Source organism: Micromys minutus (assembly GCF_963924665.1).
Source record: "Micromys minutus genome assembly, chromosome: 4".
Lineage (NCBI taxonomy): Eukaryota > Metazoa > Chordata > Mammalia > Rodentia > Muridae > Micromys > Micromys minutus.
In genome coordinates, this window is record NC_137973.1 from 19,464,964 (window position 1) to 19,485,870 (window position 20,907).

Genomic DNA, 20,907 nt, shown 5'->3' on the forward strand with positions numbered 1-20,907 from the left:
GTCTTTCCCTGTGTAGTAGAAGAATGCCTTGTTGTCCAAGGTAGTCAATCGAGCAGATGCCGAAAGGATTCCTGTATCAAATCACATAACAGCCATGGTATGTGAATCTCACTTCATACTCTTCAACTGTATTGAACCTCTCTTGATTTATTTATTTATTTATTTATTTATTTATTTATTTATTTATTTATTTACCTACATATTGTTTTAAACACACCGACTGTAAGCCTTCAGACTGATGCTGGAAGGTGGTTGTATAATATCATTTCATTAACTTCTTACTTAGCTGCAGGTAAAATAGTGACATTTCACTTTTTAATACCAGGCCCCAACTCCCCACAGGCTTAGAGGCTGAAACCAGGCCCTGTAAAGTTGGTTTGAATTATATGTGCATTTTCAAATATGGCTACTTTAGGTTCAACCCTCACAAATCCAAGATGCGTCATTTGAAGATACAAAATAACACAAACACGCATAATAGTCTTAAGAAATGTACATTTTTTTCTTCCGTTTGTGACGTGTGACTGAAAATTAACAGAGGAAATGGATTTTGACTAACAGACAATACTGACATTTAAAGAGAAAATTCATTATGGAGGAAGGCAGACACTGCAACATGCCATGGAATGGGAAGTCTGCGCACAGTTTTGCAGGAGACATTCTTTCTGTTCTGTCTTTAACAGAAAACCATAGCTGGCTATGAATTGCTTACATGCCACACAGTGAAAACTGTGGCTGAAATCTGGAAGGAATCCAATGATTAAAAAGCCATCACCTTAAAATATTTACTGTTGAACCAGAGAAGTTCATTCTGAGGCTAAGTAGCTCACACCATAGAAAACTTTTATCAAAGTTTACTCTAGGACTGACTACGCCGCACGTTTGTATAAAATATCTAAAACTGAGTGTGATTAGGCAGCTAAGGTCTTTGAAGTCAAGTAAATTATTTGGCAACTCCTTAGCATTTATCATGGCTTGACCTAAACATGAAGTACTTTATGATATTTTTAGCTCCCATGACCTGGTACATTTCTCCAACAGAACGATATTAAATGATTGCTGTGAGTAATTATGACAAAAAGAAAGTAAGATCAGAATAATTTCTTTTACCTCCAGACAAGACTTTTCACATTTGAATGGCCTTTCTTCCCTTCATCTTTTAATGTTTGATATCAGAAACTGAAGCAAGTAGAATTGCATGTAAGTTTTTATTTGATATTTAGCTTTTTAATTTGTGGATATTCGTGAGATTATATCTGGAGGAGAAAATAAACTGAGTGGCATAGAAATAAGGAGAAAATGATAGAAAATAAATTGTATCTTTTCGTAAATGATAAGCGTGCCTAACTAACTGATAACTTTCGGTAAACACTTATTCCCATGGTATTCACAAATAGTGCATAAGATTACAAATACTTGGAAAGCATAAGTCTAATGGCTGCTGATGGTATATATTTTGATCCACTGATTCTGAATATAGGATTTCATTCTAAATTCCCAACTAAGCACTTTGTATTTATTTCAGAATCCTCCAGAAAGCTCGAGAACAAAGTATAGTCAATAATGAACCAAAAAATGCATGTAATTATATAACAACCAAAGAAGACACAAATCAATTTTTACTTAGCATGTGTGGTGGTTTGAATGTATCTGGCTCAAGGAGGAGTGGCACTATTAGAAGGTGTTGCCTTGTTGGAGCAGGTGTGCTTCTTTGGAGGAAGTGTGTCACTATGGTTATGAGCTTTAAGACCCTAGTCTTAGCTGCTTGGAAATCAGTCTCCTCCTGTTTGTCTTCCAAACAAGATATTGAACTTTCAGCTCCCCCTACACCATGCCTGCCTGGATGCTGCCATGCTCCTGCCTTGATGATACTGGACTGAATCTCTGAAAACAACCACAATTAAATGTTGTCATTTATAAGAGTTGGCTTGGTCATGGTGTCTGTTCACAGCAGTAAAACCCTAACTAAGACAACATGCAAGGATATTTGAGCAGCTTGATCAGGATGTCTGATGTAAATATTTTATATCTTGAAATCTTGTGAAAAATAATTATAACTATTGTTCTAATTACAGTTTCATTGCTTCAAAGAGATACCATGACCAAGGCAACTGTCTTAGTTAGGGTTTTATTGCTGTGAACAGACACCATGACCAAGGCAAGTCTTATAAATAACAACATTTAACTGAGACTGGCTTACAGCTTCAGAGATGCAGTCCATTATCATCAAGACAAGAGTATGGCAGCATCCAGGCAGGCATGGTGCAGGAGGAGCTGAGAGTTCTACATCTTCATCCAAAGTAAGCCAGGAACAGACTGAACATCCTCAGGCAGCTAGGAGTGGTGTCTCCAAGCCCAGCCCCTGAGTGACACACTTCCTCCTTCTAATAGTGCCACTCTGTGGGCCAAGCATAAACAAACCTTCACAGCAACTCTTACAAAAGAAAAATATGACTGGGGCTGACTAACAGTTCCAGGGGTTTAGACCATTATTGTCAGGGTGACAGTCATGGTGGCTTGCTGGCAGACATGGCAGTGTGAAAGAAGACATGGTGCTAGAGAAGAAGCCAAAAGATCCACATCCTGATGCACAGGCATCAGAAGAAAATTGTGTGCCACACTGGGCATAAATTGAGGATAAGAAATCTCAAAGTCTGAGAAGTGAGATGCTTTCTCCAATAAGACCACACTTACTCTGACAAGGCCATAACTCCTAATAATGCCACTCCCTATGTTCAAACATTCATACACGTAAGTCTATGGGAGCCATACCTATTCCAATTACCACAACTATTAATAATGATTATAGTTTGGTTTGGGGTAACAGAGAGTTGATTTGGGTCAGTTGCTGATGTAAAGCCTTTAAGAAGAGTTTTGCATGTCTTCTCATAACATTAAGTATTAATCATTTAACTTTATAATATAAAGACAAATCTGACCATGTAATAAGCATCATGAAATTATGTCAAATATAGAGGGTTTTAATGTTTACATTTTTAAATTTTTAAATCATTTTAAGACCCAATAGTCATAATTATTTCTATCTGCATAGGTGCAAATCCTTTGCTGCCATCTTCTGGAACTTAGTAACTTGTACATGCCAATATGTTTCTTTCCTTCCCAGGGGGAACGGGGAAGAGATAATTGCATTCCCAAATCAGAGCAAAGCTAAATGGAAATTAGCTTCTGAGAATTTACTGAGTGAGTCACTTTATTCTACTTTACAGCCTACATTTGGCCTATTGGCATTCCTTGAACATCCTGAAAATATTGAGTGTTATTTTGCCATTTTCTTGGGCTTTCTTTAAAACTGAGTTTTATCTATTTTATTTCCACAAAAACTTAGACACTTTAAAATGTAGGATTTTTTTTAAAAAGAGAGAATACTCAGAGAGAACCATGTAAGTACTCATGGTTCTCTGTCTTACAACCAAGTCTGACTTTTTAAAGAGAAATTGCACAGAGCAAAGGACACTAAGCAATTGGAGAGAGGTTGGTGCCTCAGGGAGCTACACACAGAATGGTTACATATGGAAGGTCAGTGTGCAAGGAGATCAGCAAAGAAGAAAAAACACTGGGTCAGCATCTTACACAATAATAGACCAGGTTTGCAAAGATGAGAATTTACTAAAAGTGAAGATATTGCAAAATGTTGCCTGGAAGATTCCAGAGACAAAGAGTGGCTTTGAATCTACCCGAGTCACTTGGTACTGTGGTACTTCATTTTCCCCCTCATCATTTCCCAGGGGATCCATTTCTTGGCCTGTGTTCCCTGCCCTTATTATCTTGGGCTGACTCCCCTCCTCACATTGGCCACAGTCATCTGGCTCAGCAAGTCCGGACACAGGAGACTACTGCTCCTCTTGAGCCTAGTACACACACCTTTGGCTGAATTTCAGGGTAACCACTTGGACTCTTTTTACCGTTTCTTATTCCGTTCCCACTATCTGATAGTTTGTTCATGTCACATCTCTCCTGAGCTAAAGCCATAGTTTCCTGAGTGATATTCGTCTTCCGACTTCTTTCCTGGTTCTTCTCCTATACTCCAGCTAGTCTCTTCTATGATCATCAAAATTACCTTTATTCAGTATGACACCATCATAACCGCTTCCAATTCCATAGAGACTAAATTTTCAAGTGCATGACTCATAACTACTCTTGCTTTCCCACTGTGTGTAACACACACCAACAGAAACCAATAGACCTATTAATATAAACATAACCTATCTTCTACTTAATTTTTTCATCATAAACACAGAATCTCGATTTAAAAATTATGTATATAAAAGCAACGTTAGCCCATGAGTGACATGATTTTTTTTTTTAGTAACTTATCCTTTTATTCACTTTATATCCCAGTCATAGCCCTTACAAATCCTCTCCTCCGTTATCCCTTCCCTATCTCCTTAGAGAAGGGGAAGCCCCCCCTTGGGTCCCACTCCACCCTGAAACATCTAGTCCCAGCAGGACTAGGCACAGCCTCTCCCACTGAAGCCCAACAAGGCAGTCCAGGTAGGGAAAGGTGATCCAATGGCAGGCAACTGAGTCAGAGACGGCCCCCACTTCAATTGTTAGAAATCCCACAGGAAGACCATGCTGCACATTTGCTACAAGTGTGTAAGTGTCCTGGGTCAAGCCTGTGCATGCTCTTTGGTTGGCAGTTCAGTCTTTGTGATCCCCCATGTGCACAGGTCACTTGACTCTGTAGGTCTTCTTGTGGTACCCTTGCCCCATCCAGCTCACTTAAACCCTTCCTCACTCTTCCACAGGACTCCCCAAGCTCTGCCTGATGTTTGCCTGTGAGTCTCTGCATCTGTGTTCATCCAATGCTGGAGGAAGCCTCTCAGGAGACAGTTATGGTAGGAGTCTGCCTGCAAGTGTATCAAAGTATCAGTAACAGTGTCAGGGGCTGGCTCTCTCACAGGGGATGGGTCTCAAACTGGGGCAGTCATTGGTTGGCTGTTCCCTCGGTATTTGCTCCATCGTTATCCTTCTGGATCTTGTGGACAGGACACATTTTAGGCCAAAGATTCTGTGGGTGGGCTGATGTCCTTCTCCCTCCACTGAAAGTCCTGTCTGGCTACAGGAGGTGGCCACTTCTGTCTCTATGTCCCTCGCTGGTAGGAAGCTCAGCTTGGGTCAACCTCATAGACTTCTTATACTTCATAGACTCCTTGCCCTCCCATAGCATGTTAAAACAGTTATTTCCAAACAATGCATATTTACTCTTTACAGTTCACAAAATGAGAAGCAGTGTAATCACTCTAGATTGGTACATTCCCTCTTAGATGACGGGAAAGGCTACAGACTCATGAGAAAATTAAAACTCATGAGCCTCCCCCTGCCCCAACTTTATACAAGTATCAAATAATTGTGGGAAGAGAAGAAACTGTTTGATGGAGCTATCTGCAAGTTCTGTAGGGAGCTGTAGTGATGTAGCTTTGGTATGCCACCGGTCATGCTGGAGTGGACTTGTTCATGTTGGATTTGATGATGTCATACATGCTTCTGTAAGTAAATCTAACAAACTCCCATTGGTTCAACAAGTTAGATATGGTTCCTGGTTTCATCAGAAATGGGTAGATGGGGCTGCAAGTCTGGAAGATGTGAAGAAGAATCCATAAAAGTTGATTGAATCGCCTAGCTATGGTCCTGTATCTCTTCAACCTCTGTTTTCACTGTGACCACATCTGGTACCCTGAACTTCTCCTGTGAAGATTCTGTGGTTATGTTGGTTTGTCCAAAATCATAGTCATTTTCTCATTCTGTAATGACCAGTCTAATTAAAAACAAATAAGGCAATATACTTCACAGGCGCTAGGGATCAGGCTTTGGACCTTCCCTGGTGGCAGGGCCATCACTTATACTGTTGGTGAAGAGCACCAGTTGTAGGCTAGCTTAACTGGATCCAGTTGTTTTTTTCTAGTCATGAATCATGGAAATAAATATACTGGGAAAAACATTTTTCTATATCTCTATTTTCTCACCTATAAAATGTGAATGTAAAAATGTGGATATTTCACAAGGGTAGATAAAGCTTAAAATAAATAAATGACTGAAGCAGAAATAATTATCCTGGGCCCAGTACAGTTAGCAAGGGTTCTAGTGTCCACTCAGACCACGTGTCTAACTAGAACAGCATCTGTAGGGACAACTGACCTAGGACATTAACCTAATGACAAAGATAGTTTGCTCAAAATGATGAGTTCCATTTAAGGATAAAGAATCATGCTTCTCTTCCTGTACAATAGTTCTGATATCTCTATGGAACACACAAAAGTACATTGTTATATTCATCACCTTGCTTTTCTCAAAACAGAGAGATTCTCCAAAATCCAAAAAGGACTTGTTTGGTAACAGCAGAACATTGCGTTCAGAACATGTACCTTACATTAAATTATGGACACATGAAAGGACATTGAGGAAAAGGACCAAATGGGGTATTATGAAACTAGAATCTCCAGTCTCTGATTAATAAAGTGTGATGTCACGGCCAGTCTGAACAGATGGACGCTGGCCAGATGTCCTGCAGAAGCACTTCTTGTATAAGATGGCATCTGAAGCCGAGGGTTATGACACTCTTTAGTGATATCAGTCAGCCATGCAGAAGCTTTTCTTCACAACATCAAAGCATGATTTGCATTTATGTTTAAGGGTGACCAAAGTAACTCCATTTTGATTCTGCTAATGTTGACATTTCTTTCAAAACAGTGGTGTTAAGTTGTTCCCAATACATGAAAGAAATACACTTAAGTCACTACAGTTCATTACAGTGGGGTGGCTGTCCTTGAGACTCTCGTGCCTCCCTTTGTGAGTCCCTCCCTGGCCACAGTGCATTGGCCCCACAGTTCCACAATTGTTGGTGTACTTGTATCTGATCTCAACCTTCATCCTCAAGAGCTATGGGACTCATGTCTTACAGCACAGCATCCAGTGCCCATAGACTGCTTTTCTTACCATCCTATGTCGATTGTGTGAGCACTGACCCTTGCTCCTTTTAAAGTGTGTACAATCTCCAACCTGTACCACAAGCCACAGAACTACAAACAGCTTTCTGCTATGAGAGGATAAGGCACTGTTGAATAAAAGTCACATCTCAGTTTCTTTGTGAAATTAAAAGGGGTCTTTTTTTTTACCCTACATCCTACACACACACACACACACACACACACACACACACACACACCAAGTCCAAGAGGCAGTAAGAGCTGAATAAACACCACATATTATTATCTTTGAACACTAGTTAAAGGTGGTCCCTGTGCTTTGCCAATCAAAACCATGTACTAGAAGGTCCAGCTTTCTCTCTATTTTGTACTCAGACTCACATCTGTAACTACTAAAATGCTACAGGAAGAACTTTCTTTAGAGACTCTCATGTTGGGCTTGCAGCGAATAATCATCCGAACCCATCCCCATTGTGTGCAACCACGCCCCGTTAGTAGCTGGGAACTCAGTGTTCTCCATCATCGATGTTGTAAGTTTATTTCTTTAAGTCATGCCAAAATTAAACTTATACCAGTCAAATGGATACCAAATGAATACAGCCATTACACATTATCATTCTTCCTATTTCAGTACCCACTGTGCATACAGGGGCTTTAACAGAATCTTATATATTAACAGTAACTGGTACAAAATGAAAAATCTTTTCCTTATGCAGATATTCACTAAAAAATAGTTTAAAACAACATAATTAAGCAAAACAAATTTACCAAACAAGTTGAAAAGCAAGAACTGAGCTGTTCAAAGGAGTTATTGCAAATACTACTTAGAAACCTTTTTTTCCTCACTAAACTTCATTTTTATTTTTCTGTATTTAAAATTTCTACATGCTGATTTATTAAATCAAGTTGTGTTCTTTTTTGAAAGAAATATTGTGGAGATATGGAAGCAACAAACTTAGTTACTAGTTCATGAATGGATTCTGACATATTTCTTTCAAGTTAAAAATAGCTGAAATCTGTGTAACTTTAAAAGTTTAAGTGTTTTGTGCATCATATTAACGATAATTAAATAACGATACTGATTCTTTCAGCAGTTATTTTATTTGGTGACTGATTTTTTTAACCAGATTATCCGCTAAATATAGAAAGATGTGTAACAGACTCTGGGCTGCGTGGATCTGAGATACACACACCCCTCCCTGGAGCGTCAGTTCAAGAAACGCTCATATGTAATATTAATTGAATGCAATTCTGAACATATCGCAGTATTTCGCTACATATTGCATTCAGTATTCACCGCAATCCTTTAAGGAGGGTGTCTTATAATTATTAGTTTCTTATCAAAGCATAGAGACCTTAATTTGCAATCGCCAAGAATCAAACAAGCAGTTTGACGCCGAAGATTGCAAACGTCACGACTACGTCATTCTGTCGGGTCCGCTGACACTGCACCGACTCACCGATTCCTCGTCCTAACTAGAAAAAGGAATTTTGCGTCGTGGTCACGCAATACCTGTCCATTAACAAGGACCTTAACTGAGCAGGAGCAATCAGGGTTCCTTGTGGCGTGACGGCAGAGGGCCGGTCCTGTTTCCTAGGAAACAGCCATTGCAAACAAGCTGATAGGGCACTGCGCTCCTACACCGCTGATGTCACTTCCTTGGTCTGTGCGGTTGTCCCAGCGACGCTGGCGGAAAGGCGGTGTTGGGTACCCAAGAGACCAGGCGGTTGGAAGTCACTTCCTCCCGGGGACGCTGTTGCCAAGCAACCGCCTTCCGCCTCCATCTTTTGCCCCGCCTCCAGCTTATTCCAATACCTGGTTTCCCAGACCGTGAGGCCCGGGCCGGGGGCGACATCTGTGTCTCTAGAGCAAAGCGGCTGGGTTCTCAGGTGGTCACAGGGACCCGGGTGCACGGGGAGCGGGGTGGGTGCAGGAGGCTCGGGCTGTGGTACGTGGAAGATACGAGGGTACCGTGCGGGGTGTGCGCCGGCCTGGCGCGTGCTGGGCCAGGAGCCGCGCGGAGCTGGGGACGCGGACGCCACCTGGCCAGCCCGGGGAGTTCTGGGCGGTGGCCGGCGATCCAGATGGGTCTCCGACGTCGCGCGGTAGAAACAGAGACTTTAATGCAGCCTGATGTGATGCAGCTTAGGGTGGAGAAGTCGTTGTGTGTGTGTGAGAGCAAACAAATGCCTTGGGGGAAATGTCGCTGCTGCTTGTGGCTAAGCATTGTTTTGAATACTGTTATTTGCAAGCCGTTTCCGGAGCTAGGAACCTTGACAGTCCGCATCTTGAAATAAGTCGTGGTGGCATGTGCAATGCTGTGTTTTTAGTAATGGAAAGGTGAAACTGTTTTGGCGACATTTGGTGATTATGTAGTTCATTCATACTTAAAATAGGTGTTGAAGAGTAACTTGCTTGAACATATTGGGCGGTGTTTAGAGTGATTTCTGCTTATCTGACAGGGGGCTTAGGGGACACTAATGCCAGAGTACCCCGATCATGTAAAAACGTCTAATTGTTTGAAATATTTATATGTATATTTCAGCTACCATCAGAGGTTGAATGAATTATTTACATTACTTATTAACTGTTGTATAAAAGTAGAGAAAAAAGGATCACTATGTCGGATGAAATCTTCAGCACAACTTTGGCATATACCAAGAGTCCTAAAGCTACCAAGAGAACTTCTTTTCAGGTAAAATATGGCAGAGCATTTGGCTTTGTTTATGCCGATACTCAGCACTTGCTGGTTCTCCCAGGGTCTGGCGTGAATCGGGAGGAGTTCTTGCTTCGCTTTTAGTGTGTTGTAGGACATCTGTCAACTTTGACCTCCAGTCAGGGACCCTGTCTTTAATACTGGCTTCTAAGTTGAAAGCCACAGAGTGACGTCAGAGCTTGTCTCTCTCTAGATTTCGATTTTCTGTCATAAGCGCCGCAAGGACTTATTGTGCCAACGCTGCATCCGACTCTTGTTCTGCGTTTGCTGCATTGATGCTCATCTCTGCGATATACTTCAAGGACCGGTTCGAGGCTGAGGGTATGCCTCAGTGGTAGGCTGTTAGTGCCGTGCTGGTCAGACCCAAGTGCTTACCTCCCTCCAAATGTCCATGTCTCTAACTGAGTATCAGTTTCTAATAAATCCCATATAAATTGATGCTGCTGTCGCTGTCATTCATCAGCATTTAGCGAAAATTGTGACCTGAGATTAATTTATCTAAAACTAGTAGTCACTTCTTGTCTAACTACAAATCCCGGAGGAGACGGCTCAATTCTCTGTTCTGAGTCTGATGACTTGGGTCCATTGTACAGCGTAGGCTTAAAGTTAGGTGAATGAAATTTAAATGTGAATACAGGATAATCGAGTAATACTTGCTTAAAGATCTAAGTCTGAGACATCCCCGCTTGCTTGGGAATTGACATTCCTGATCTCCTTGCAGGATGAGCTGATCAGAGCAATCACAGCCCGGTCAGCCAGGCAGAGAAGTTCCGAATACTCGGATGACTTTGACAGTGACGAGATTGGTATGTAAGAGGACGAGCCAGGTTCCTGTGATGTGCTTCCTGGGTTACATCTCACCTACCCCCTAGCCTCTCATGCTATGTCACTGCCTCTGAGTTCCCTAGTCTCAGAATTCTATGTGTACAGTGAGGCAGGAAGGTACTCTTAATCTTAAAGACCCTTACGAGTCACCTCTGCTTCTTTCTGAATGAGAATTGGAAAGTATCACTAAGTCTACAGTAAAATGCTGCCTTAGGACTAAGCTGTCTTAGGCAGTAGCTCCATCTTTAAGTTCGACTTTAAGAATTCTATATCTGTATCTGTAACAGCGGGCATAGTAACTAGGTTTTGTCGCTGGTATAAAGCAAAAAGTGACTTACAGAGAAAAGCATTCATTTCAGGTGACAGTTCAGAGTGTGCGAGTCTGCCTGGGGGTGGGTGGACATGGCAGAAATTTAATGGCCTGGTGGCAGGAGCAGGAAGTTAAGAGATGCCTGGAACAGCAGACACACAGAGCAGAAAGAGACCTGGAATTGTGTCAAGGTTATGAACACTCAAAGCCTGCCTCAGAGACATACTTCATCCACAAGCCAGTACCTCCTCTCCAAACAATGCCATCAACTGCGGACCAGCTAGTTACCTTCCTGAGCCTATGGGAAGCAGTCTCATCCAGACGACCATATTCCACTTTCTGTGACCAATGCAAAATGCGTTTAGTCCAACTTTAAAATCCCCCATTGTCTTTAACATTTTCTGCACTGTTTAAAATTCTTCTGAAGTCTCTCTGGAGACTTGGGGCAATGGACTGATTGTAACCTCCTGAAAAATCAAAATGCGAACTACATGCTTCTAACATGTGATGGGATAGGATATATGTATATATATATATATATATATATATATATATATATATATATATATTGCACATACATGCAAACTTACATCCATACATGCATTACCATTCCAAAAAGGAAGAATGGGGACATAGTAAGGAAGTCTGAAACATAGCAGGGCAAACACGAAGCCCCAGTGGCTCCAGTGTCTGGGACTGTAGTTGGCTCTTCTTGAGCTTTTCTGCCTGCTGCATACATCTGCCACTGGGGCTGGTTCTAATCCCATATATAACTGCGTCTCTAACATCTTGAGGTCCCTACAACCAACTGCCCAAGCTTCACTTTCACAGTTAAACACAGTAGCCTTCTGCCCTCTCAGGGCCGTCTTGCATAGACTGCCCTGCCTTAACTTGCCTGGCCTAGGGGCCTCTCTAGAACCATGGGAGGTGTGTCTGTGAGTCCCTCATTATTCCAGATTTTGTGCCTGTAAAGTCAGTACCAGGTGGATGACACTATAGTTTGACTGGCAGCTTGGGAGGTGCTCTCCCTCCCAGGAATCACACCCTTTTTATCTAGTTGCTCTCCAGAAGCAGAACATTCCTTAAGCTCTTTCACAATTGGAAACTCAGCTCCTTGGCTGGGAGGGGACTTACCCTGAGGGCACCCTTCCCTTTGCTCTAGTGCAGAGCTGGGGACCTCTGCTTTCTTTCAGCACAAGTTGTGCTTCCTAGTATCTTTTTTCTGGCCAGGCTGGATTTCTTTCTGCCCCACTTCATTTTTCTTATAGACCTACATAAGCAAAACCAGTAATAATCATGCCACAGATTCAATAGAATGCTATTGTCAGGTTTTCTCTACCAAAGAAATTATCCATTACTTTTTAATTTAGTGGGTTGTTTGATTTCTATGGCTGTACCAAGACACTAACTTGTACCAGCTTGGGGAGGTGAGGGCATGTGTGGCTTACATTTTCCCATAACAATCCATCACTGAGGTATGTCCGGGCAGGAGCTCAGTCAGGAACCTGGAGGTAGGAACTGAAGCAGACAGGGAGAAGGGACACTGGACTCCTTTTTAGCTTGTTCACATTGCTCTCTTGTACTGCCAGGACTGCTGCCCAGGGATGACATCACTCACCGTGGGCTGGACCCTTCCATGTCTATCATTAATCAAGAAAATGCCTTACAGATCTGCCCACAGGACTACGTGTGGGAGGCAGTTCTTCACTGTGTTTTCCTCTTCCCACGCACTCTATTCTAGTCTGTGTCAAGTTAACAAACACTAACCAGCATAGTAACCCTCAGGCAAGGACTTATGACATGAGCCAGATTCTTCACCAAGGTAACACAGGAATGGCCTCTATCCTAGATGCTGTTAAAGTCCTTGCTTCCTCCTGAAACTTCTTGACTCAGACCTCTATAGTTCCGCTTACTCTCAAAACATCCGAGTTTTTAAAGGTCTTACAGGGTGTATGTAACTCTATTCTAATCCAAAGTTCCAAGGTATTCCACAATTCTCCAGAGAACAGCGTGATCAGGTTTCCAACAGCAACAGCTTACTTTCTGGTCCCTGCTTCTGCCTTAGTTACTTTTGTGTTGTTGTGATAAAACACCAATGGCCAAAGTGACCTAAAGAAGAAAGTTTATTTAAGCTATGGTTAGAGAGAGATGCCAGTCCAGCATGATGGGGCAACATGACAGAAACTTGCAGGCGTGGATGGCAGGAGCTGAAAGCTGAAAGGTAACATCAACAGGAAGCAGGGAACAAACTGGAAATGGGCCAAGTGTGCACTTCCAAAGTCTGTCCTCACTGATGCACTTCCTCCACAGTACAGTGGGGTATCTCCCCATCACATAGTTCCATTGACTGGGGACCAAGTGTTAAAGTACCTGAGCCCGTGGGGAACATTTTCACTGAGACCACCAAAGTGGGTCATTTTGAAAAATTGAATCTTCACATGAATACTTTAACTTGGTTTCTTTTAAGTGAGCAAAACAGTATAGTTTAGGTTTCAGGTATAATCATGTAGAATTCTGAGTTTGAAATTGACTGTGTTATTTTGTAATATTCACTGGATCAGCATTCTCTGTAAAGGTATTCAGGATAACTATTAAATCATGTCTGTCTTGCTAAGCTGATGTATTAGACTGTAGTATTTTGGGAAGGGCACTACATTGAACAACCTTTGATAGATATACCTTCCCCCAATAAACATGGTGCTGCAGGCACTTGATAAATAATTGGAATAAGTTAGTGAAACACAGACTTTATTTGATAATTGCCAATGAGACCCACCTAGATTGGCTGTTTTGAAAAGTTACAAAATATATATGGACTTATGTGGGGTTATTGATTTGTTTCTAGCCATTTCTGTTTATGAAGGTAGTCTTGCTTTTCAAAGAAATAGAATATAATTTTTGAATGTTTAAAATACACTGTTGAAAACACCTTTTCTTGTTTTTATTTCAGTTTCTTTGGGTGAATTTTCAGATACCTCAACAGATGAAAGTCTAGTTAGAAAAAAGATGAATGATTTTCATATATCTGACGATGAGGAAAAGAATTCTCCAAGACTGTCTTTTTTGAAAACCAAGAAAGTCAACAGGGAAATATCCAAAGATGACCTGGACTCCGTCATTCTCGACAGTGAAGGAACGTCACCAGATGCTCAAGAAGATATGACTGGAAATTCCTTCCCCAAATCTCAAAATGATGATCAAGAAGTGGACAGGGAGATCATTACAATAAAGCCTACACCCAGGATGCTCCCTGTCAAAAGAAGCACATCTTCAGGTAACTGGGGAAGTTACTATCATTATGTTTCCAGTCTATTCATTTCAGGATAACCTTTCGCAAAATACTTTTTATGGTGTTTGATATATTTAACTTTCCAGTTTTCCAGTTATAACTTAGTAACCATAGCTACGAAGGCCCATTGTATATTCACTCTGAAATCAGAGCTGGGGCTGGAGAGGACGCCTGGGCAGCTGTGGTCACCCACAGCTGTGCCTCCCACTCACCTGGCTCAGCAGCTGCTCTTCTCTGTGGGGCCGCAGCTGCAGTGAAGCTATTCTAATCCCCACGTGCTCCCAAGATTAAAACAGTCATCTGCAAAAGGCAGATGGTGTAGGGACGTGGTAGCCTGGTGGACGGCAGGCACTGGGCTGTGGGTTCAAGGTCAGGACCGTGAAGCACAGAGGCATTTCCATACTGACATTTTGCTTTGGCTGTTTAATGAAGCTTCTTGACGCTTCTTGACGCTCCCTTAAGAAGCCAGACTCCTTCTTTGTTTTTGTTTTTTTTTTTTTTTTTTTTTTTTTTTTTTTTTTGCATTGAATGTGCTGCCAGCCAAAATGCAGCTTCCTGAAGTGACTTCCTAGTGTGACTGAGAAGCACCAGAGAACTCTCCACTAGTCTGCTGAGCTCCAGACCTTCGGGAGGAAGGATGGAGTGAGGGCAGCCAAGAAGTGTTGCCCTGGAAGCCCTTGGGAGAGGCAAAGTATGACCAGAGGAGGGCTCGGTGTCTCCTGGCCATCTTTCCTTCTGTTTTATAAAGGGAAAACTAGTTGAAGCCGAGATACATAAACTCTCCGCCACCACCCCAGCCATCCCCATCACCACCCCGGCCCATCATGCTCTTTAGTGTGGTGCTGTCGGTGGCTCATTTTTAACGTGGCAGATGGCACCAGTGACGTAAGGTAGACGTTTATTTCAGACGTATGTTAAGGGACGGACCTTCCCTCCCTGTGCATCCTGGGAACCTTACAAGGATCAAAGTAGAGCCGAGACCCCCCCTAGGAAAGTGTCCAAGACATGGACACAGAAGCATTGCCAGGTGTCAGCTATGTGTGACTCAGGCAGAGTAGTTTCAGTCGCTCGAGCTTCGTGAGTGGGAGGGCAAACCTGCTTTTCTTGTCCTGCAGTACTGCTTTGGGATGTTTTGAAGTTAACCAGAAAAAGCCATCAAATGTAAGCAGACAGCATAAGGAGGCTGGACCAGCTTCTAAGCTGAGCTTTCCAAGTGTGCTTGGTAATGATAGGTAGAAAGGAACATGGTGGAACTTTGTCGTTAAGAACATGTGAGGCGGACCAGGGATGTTGTACTGTGGGCGAATGCTTGCCCAACTTATGAAACAGGTCCTAAATTTGATTATCCAGAACTGACCAGAGAACTAAGTTTAAAAGGAAGACAGAGAAGAAATGTGAATATAGCAGCAAACTTTATAGTCTGGATGTGTATGATTATCAGCTTAATGTAGGTGCCAAGCAATACTCCACCTAGTCAATACATGTTTAAAGTTATGCTAGTGCCTGGTGTATTAGTGTGTACTTGAGATCCTAGCACTCTAGCTCATGAGGCAGGAGATTTGCTGGGAATCTGAGGTTACATAGATGTGGACTAAAAAACAAGACTTTGGCTAGAGTCCAGGAGAAAAAGTGGGTGGGGAAGCCGAAGTAAAGATGCATTAAAATACGTAAGGCAATACTCCATTCTAACCACAAGGTGGCAGCAGCATCTGTGTGCATCCGTAGGTGTGGCAGAATTCAGGGTTTCCAAGCTGAAAATCACTAAGTAGAGAATCTCCTTAGGGTTGATACAAAGCATTTCAGATGAAAAGAATTTACTTTTCTCCTAAGACCTTGAAAGCATTTATGGAAATGGAAATGGGATGTTAAATATGCTAAAGGCGTCAAGTGTTTTCAGTGCAAAGAATCAAAATTGAGGCTGGTGTCCCTAAAAGGCACCCGGAACAGAGAATTCCTGAAGGATCTAAATGAATAGATAAATCCACAGCTGATTCATTCATGAAACGAGGAATGCACTTCTTGGCTTTAGCTGTACTCTCAAAATTCTTTGACATCTTCTTTCATGGGGTCTTTGGAACTTGATATTTGTAATGTGAGCCATAGGTCAGAGGTAGAGCATAGCCAAGCCTGAATGAAGCCCCCAGTTCCACCCACCCCACCAATTCCACTGATGGTTTTCTCTGCTCCTGCTTACCTTTATGCTGACTATGGGGACCAGACACTGGCCTGGTGGAGCAGCTATCACAGGGAGTTTCACTGTGCCGTTTTTTGCAAGGGTCTCCCAAGGGTGCTACAGTTTAGGTGTTTCTGCATTCATCTCCTGTTTACAGTTTGGTGGAGCTTTTAGCCTTTGGCACAATCCAGCCTTGATCTCATTTAATTCATCTGTAAGATAAAGATCTTAGTTTTCACACCTCTAAGCGGTTCAGTACTTAGGAGTTAAAACCAACAATTCAGTGATTTTCTACGTTTGAAGTGCTCAGAACAGTTTGACGATTTTTCATAAGCAAGTGATGGATTTGTCTCTGTGTGTGTATTCAGAGCTCATTGTGTTTCCTCATGCTACAAACTAATGAACAGGAATGTAACACTAAAACAGCTTAGACCAAGCCTTTAGACTCCAGTGAGGAACTGTATAAAAGTTGTAGTAAGAATGGCAGATTGTTGCGTTACCTAAAACACCAAGGAGGGTTTCTGGAGGGGGAGGAGGAAGAATAAAGTCTGCTGTGAGTGGGCTGGGGTCTGTGATAAAGTGGTAGAGGGGAAGGAGGTGGGAAAGGTAGATCATGAGACACTCACCTGCAAAAATTATACAGATGGTGTCATGGAGAAACTTCCCCCCAAGGAACTGCAATTATAATTGGCAAGTCACTGGATAAAAATGGAAGAAATCATCTTCCCACTGTTGGCGCTCACTGAGCACCGAGTGTCTCTCAGGCCCTGTCCTGTGGACTCTTCGTGTCCTCTCCCTGGCTCCTCAAGCAGTGCCGGGAAAACCTTGTCTGAGTTTGCCTTCTGCTGCAGTAATACACACCATGACCAAACACAACTTGGCGGGTGTCTAAATTATGGTTTCCATTGCTGTGAAGATATACCGCGTGATCACAAGAGCCCTTATAAAAGACAACATTGAGTTGGGGCCGGCTTTCCGTTATCATCATGGCTGGAAGCTTGGAGGCATGCAGACAGATGAGGTGCTGGAGAAGTTGCTGAGAATTCTACATCTTGATCAGCAGGCAGTAGAAAGTTGAGTGTGGGGGAGGGTCTCAAAGCTCCGGTGACACATTTCCTTCAAGGAGGCCACACTTACTCCAACAAGGCCACACCTCTTGGCTCCATTCCCTCAGCATTCAAACTTGAGTCTTTGGGAGCAGATCCATTTCAAAGTAGCAGAGGGAAGAAAGCATTCATTACATTAGCGTCCGTAATTAAAGACAGCCAGGACAGGAGCCTCACTCGGGAAACCAGGGGCAGGAGCTGACGCAGAGGCATGGCTTGCTCAGCCTGCTTTCTTACGCAACCCTGGAACACTTGCCAAGAGTGGTACCATGCTCCGTGGGCTGCGTGTTCGCACATTGATCATCAGTCAGAGACGGCCCACAGACTTGCTTGTAGGTCAGTTCCTCAGCTGAAATTCATTCCTCGAGAACATGTCTAGGTGTATGACAGGTTGACAAGAACAACCCATGCAGTTCTTCCATGGTTAGGTTATACTGGGAAGCTTATGGTGACAACTGTCAGAACTGAAAGGAAAGCATGGGGCCTCTTAAGGGGTCAGACTTAGAGATTGGAAGTAGCGTGGTAGTTGCTGGGGACTGGAGGGAGCATCACTGGGGACTTGTATCCAACAGTATACGGTATCCATTCTGCCAGGTGAACACGTTCTGGTAACATTATGCCACAGTAAGTGCTGTGCTGAACATCAGAAAGTACTTTAAGAAACACTACAAACAAAGATAACTCGAAGGCTTCTTGGCACAATATTTGGAGCTGAGGCTTGAACGCCACACACATTTGTCAGAAGAGAACCCAAGATCTGATGTTTTCGGCAGGAAGATGTGCACTGAGAAAGGTGGGGTTGTACAGAGTGTGTGCCCGCCTGCAAAACAGACCACAGAACACAAGTCCCAAAGTGGAAGAGCCAGGAAACTTCCGCACAGGTGACCAGCAACAGACAGGGGCACCTTCGATGCTGTTCACAGGCCACTGAGTCTTTGCTGCTTAGCGTTGGAGGAGGAAGAGCCCCTCAGACTCTGCAGAGAGGGGTGATGGGATTTCTTGTCAGGGAAGCAGTGTTTAGAAACAGATAAGAGCCAGGAGTGGGGAGGACACAGAATAAGGGAGACTAGTTTGTATCGGTGGCACCTTTCAGTGTAATGATGCTTCGATATACAGAAAAGTGAAAAGAACATTGGCCAGAGTTTATGAAGAGCTAAAACAAAACAGTAGGACATAGTGACACCATTTTGACATGGCTTCAGAATCTTCTTTCTAGCAACATTCATGAGACACTCGTAGTCATGGAGAAGGTGCATGTTGGGTTAGCTCAGTTTTAAAGTTATAGAAGAATAAATTGGTTAGAACGTGGGAGCCATAAATATACATGATTGGTAAAAGTTAGTTAAAAGTACATAAATGGGAAAATCTCATCAGTGTTTGGTAGCTGAAAGTATACCAGCAGCAGGTTTGCATCTTAGAGAGAAGAGAATTCAGTGCCTGTAAAAGTTTCTTCTGAAGTTCCTATTCTGTATCTGGGATGCTAGGGGTTGAACTCAGTTTTCCTGAGTGCTGAGCACACTGCTGTGCCACCATCATTGCTTAGGAAGCTTTCTGGATGGGAGAGACCTGTAACTACTCAGCTCTTCCTGCATCCCTTCCTCTAGCGAGAGGCCTCCCATCAGGATCCATCCTGGCATGATTGTAACCAAACTTACCTTTGTGCTGTCCAATTATGTATTTAGGATCCCATCCTTTCTCGACCTACGAAGTCTTTGGATGGAGACCTTGCTGCTGAATGGTGAAAGGTCTGGTGTGGCATAGAGGGCCTGGTGTCAGTAGAGCATTCTTCTGGTGTGATAGTTTACGTGTTTGGAAGTGTTTTCAATACTATGTGTACTCATAAAATCGAAATGGACTTTCTTATAAAACTGAATTAGACTCATTAGCTACTTACAGGATGGCAACTATTCTTGGATTTCCATTATGAACTCTCCGCTATCTGCGCTCTATTGGAGCTTGTGGAGAAGTGTGTGCTCCTTGGATGCTCTGAGCATCATGACAGCTTCCGGAGGGCAGCTGGAGCCATGGCCTGTTTCATACACTCACCCGAAAGTGTTTTTCTTTTTCAGGGGAAAACAACAGCAGTCTAGATGCAGATGGCCACTTTAAGCCTTCGCCCCGGCCAAGGAGCATGTTAAAAAAGAGCAGCCCCACTGAGGAGGGAGTTCGATCGGGAGTTGATGAAGAACATTCCACAGTTGAAGACTCTGCTCCCACACCTTCCCTCCCAAGGCAGAATGGCACAAAGGAAAATGTATACTCGGAAAACCTCGATCTCGAGGTTGGCATAATGTGGATCTATTGAACTGTACTTCAGTTCAGATCTGTCGTGGTTTGTGTGTGTGTGTGTGTAGTGTATGTGTGTGTGTGTTCCATTTTCTTTTGCAATTGGTAAAGAGGCCAATTAGTATATTAGACCCCATTAAGCCCAAAATTCCCTTAACTGAAAATGTAGCATGGTTTTCCACACCACCAGAAATCTATAGCATATCAGTTATAGTGAGATGCACCTGATTTCAGAGAAGGTGAAATATTAAGATAATTTTTTTCTGGGTATTTATAGTGTAGCCTATCTTGAATGGTAGTAACGTATGTGACTATGTATTCGTCTTTGCTTATATAACTTTGGCTAAGGACATTTTAGTTTATGTTCTTTTGTCTGGACTTACTCTCAGGGCACAGCTCTGTCTTCTGTAGGACGTGATACATCCCCAAGCTTCTATGAGGAGCTATGATTTCAGTGTCACCAGGGAGGTCCCCTGTCATCTCTCTGTAGTTCACTGTGAAAAGGCAGCTTCCTTGTCATGTCTCGGAAAAGTACAGTTTCTCTGTTATTTCCTAAGGCAGGTCCAGGAAGATGAGCTGCAAGCAGCCTGGCTAGGCTCCCATCTCTTTCCACGCATGTGTGGTGTGGGTACGGAAGGAGATAGTGTGGATACACCTCAGGACCTCTACCTGTAGGTCAGACCCCAGAGTCACTTAGAGCTACCTGTGCTCTCTGGTTAGTTGTAAATTTGTTCTGAACAATCGAGAGGAACCCAAACAGTGATTTTTATGTATTTAATACAGTTACCTACCTGCTCGGGTGACCTTGGGATTGGTTTCCTGAGGCTACCATAAGCCAGGGGACAGGCAAGAGGAGGAATCTTGTTTTTGTAGTTCAGACATCTAGGTGTCAAGCCACCCTCTCTAAGGCCCTAAACAGGGCCTCTCTTCTTGCCTCTTGCACCTTCTGGTGGCTGCCAGCAGCTGTGGCCCTCCTTGGTCTGAAGAGGCATCACAGCACTCTGCCTTCATAACCAGGGCTGTGCCTCTGTGTCCCTCTTCTGTCCTCAAACAAATACTGTTGGAGTTAGGGCCGTATGCCTTCATCAGCTGTAAACTACAGTTACATTTGCAAATGTGGTGCTCACAACAAAGGTCTCTGGGCGAACCTGAGTTGAGGAAGGGGGCGCAGTTTATAGAGGTGCGGAGTCTTAACTGAGTATTTCCCTGTATTTCCATGTGCCCTATCTTTTATGACTGTGATGAGCGTGTGTG

General features: G+C 43.0%; 1 protein-coding gene across 1 annotated transcript in view; it reads left to right on the forward strand.

Moving 5' to 3' along the window:
• Positions 1-8,749: 8,749 nt before the first annotated feature.
• The window catches only part of MAP9 (microtubule associated protein 9), a gene marked incomplete at its 3' end in the record, with an annotated part of 32,012 nt that continues 19,854 nt past the window's right edge, over positions 8,750-20,907 (forward strand). Inside the window, exons 1-5 of the mRNA XM_080915598.1 lie at positions 8,750-8,837; positions 9,494-9,643; positions 10,386-10,470; positions 13,750-14,073; positions 19,437-19,648. Of these exons, the coding sequence (XP_080771724.1) occupies positions 9,569-9,643; positions 10,386-10,470; positions 13,750-14,073; positions 19,437-19,648 (696 nt within the window). The 5' untranslated portion in view covers positions 8,750-8,837; positions 9,494-9,568. The remainder of the gene's footprint in view (positions 8,838-9,493; positions 9,644-10,385; positions 10,471-13,749; positions 14,074-19,436; positions 19,649-20,907) is intronic.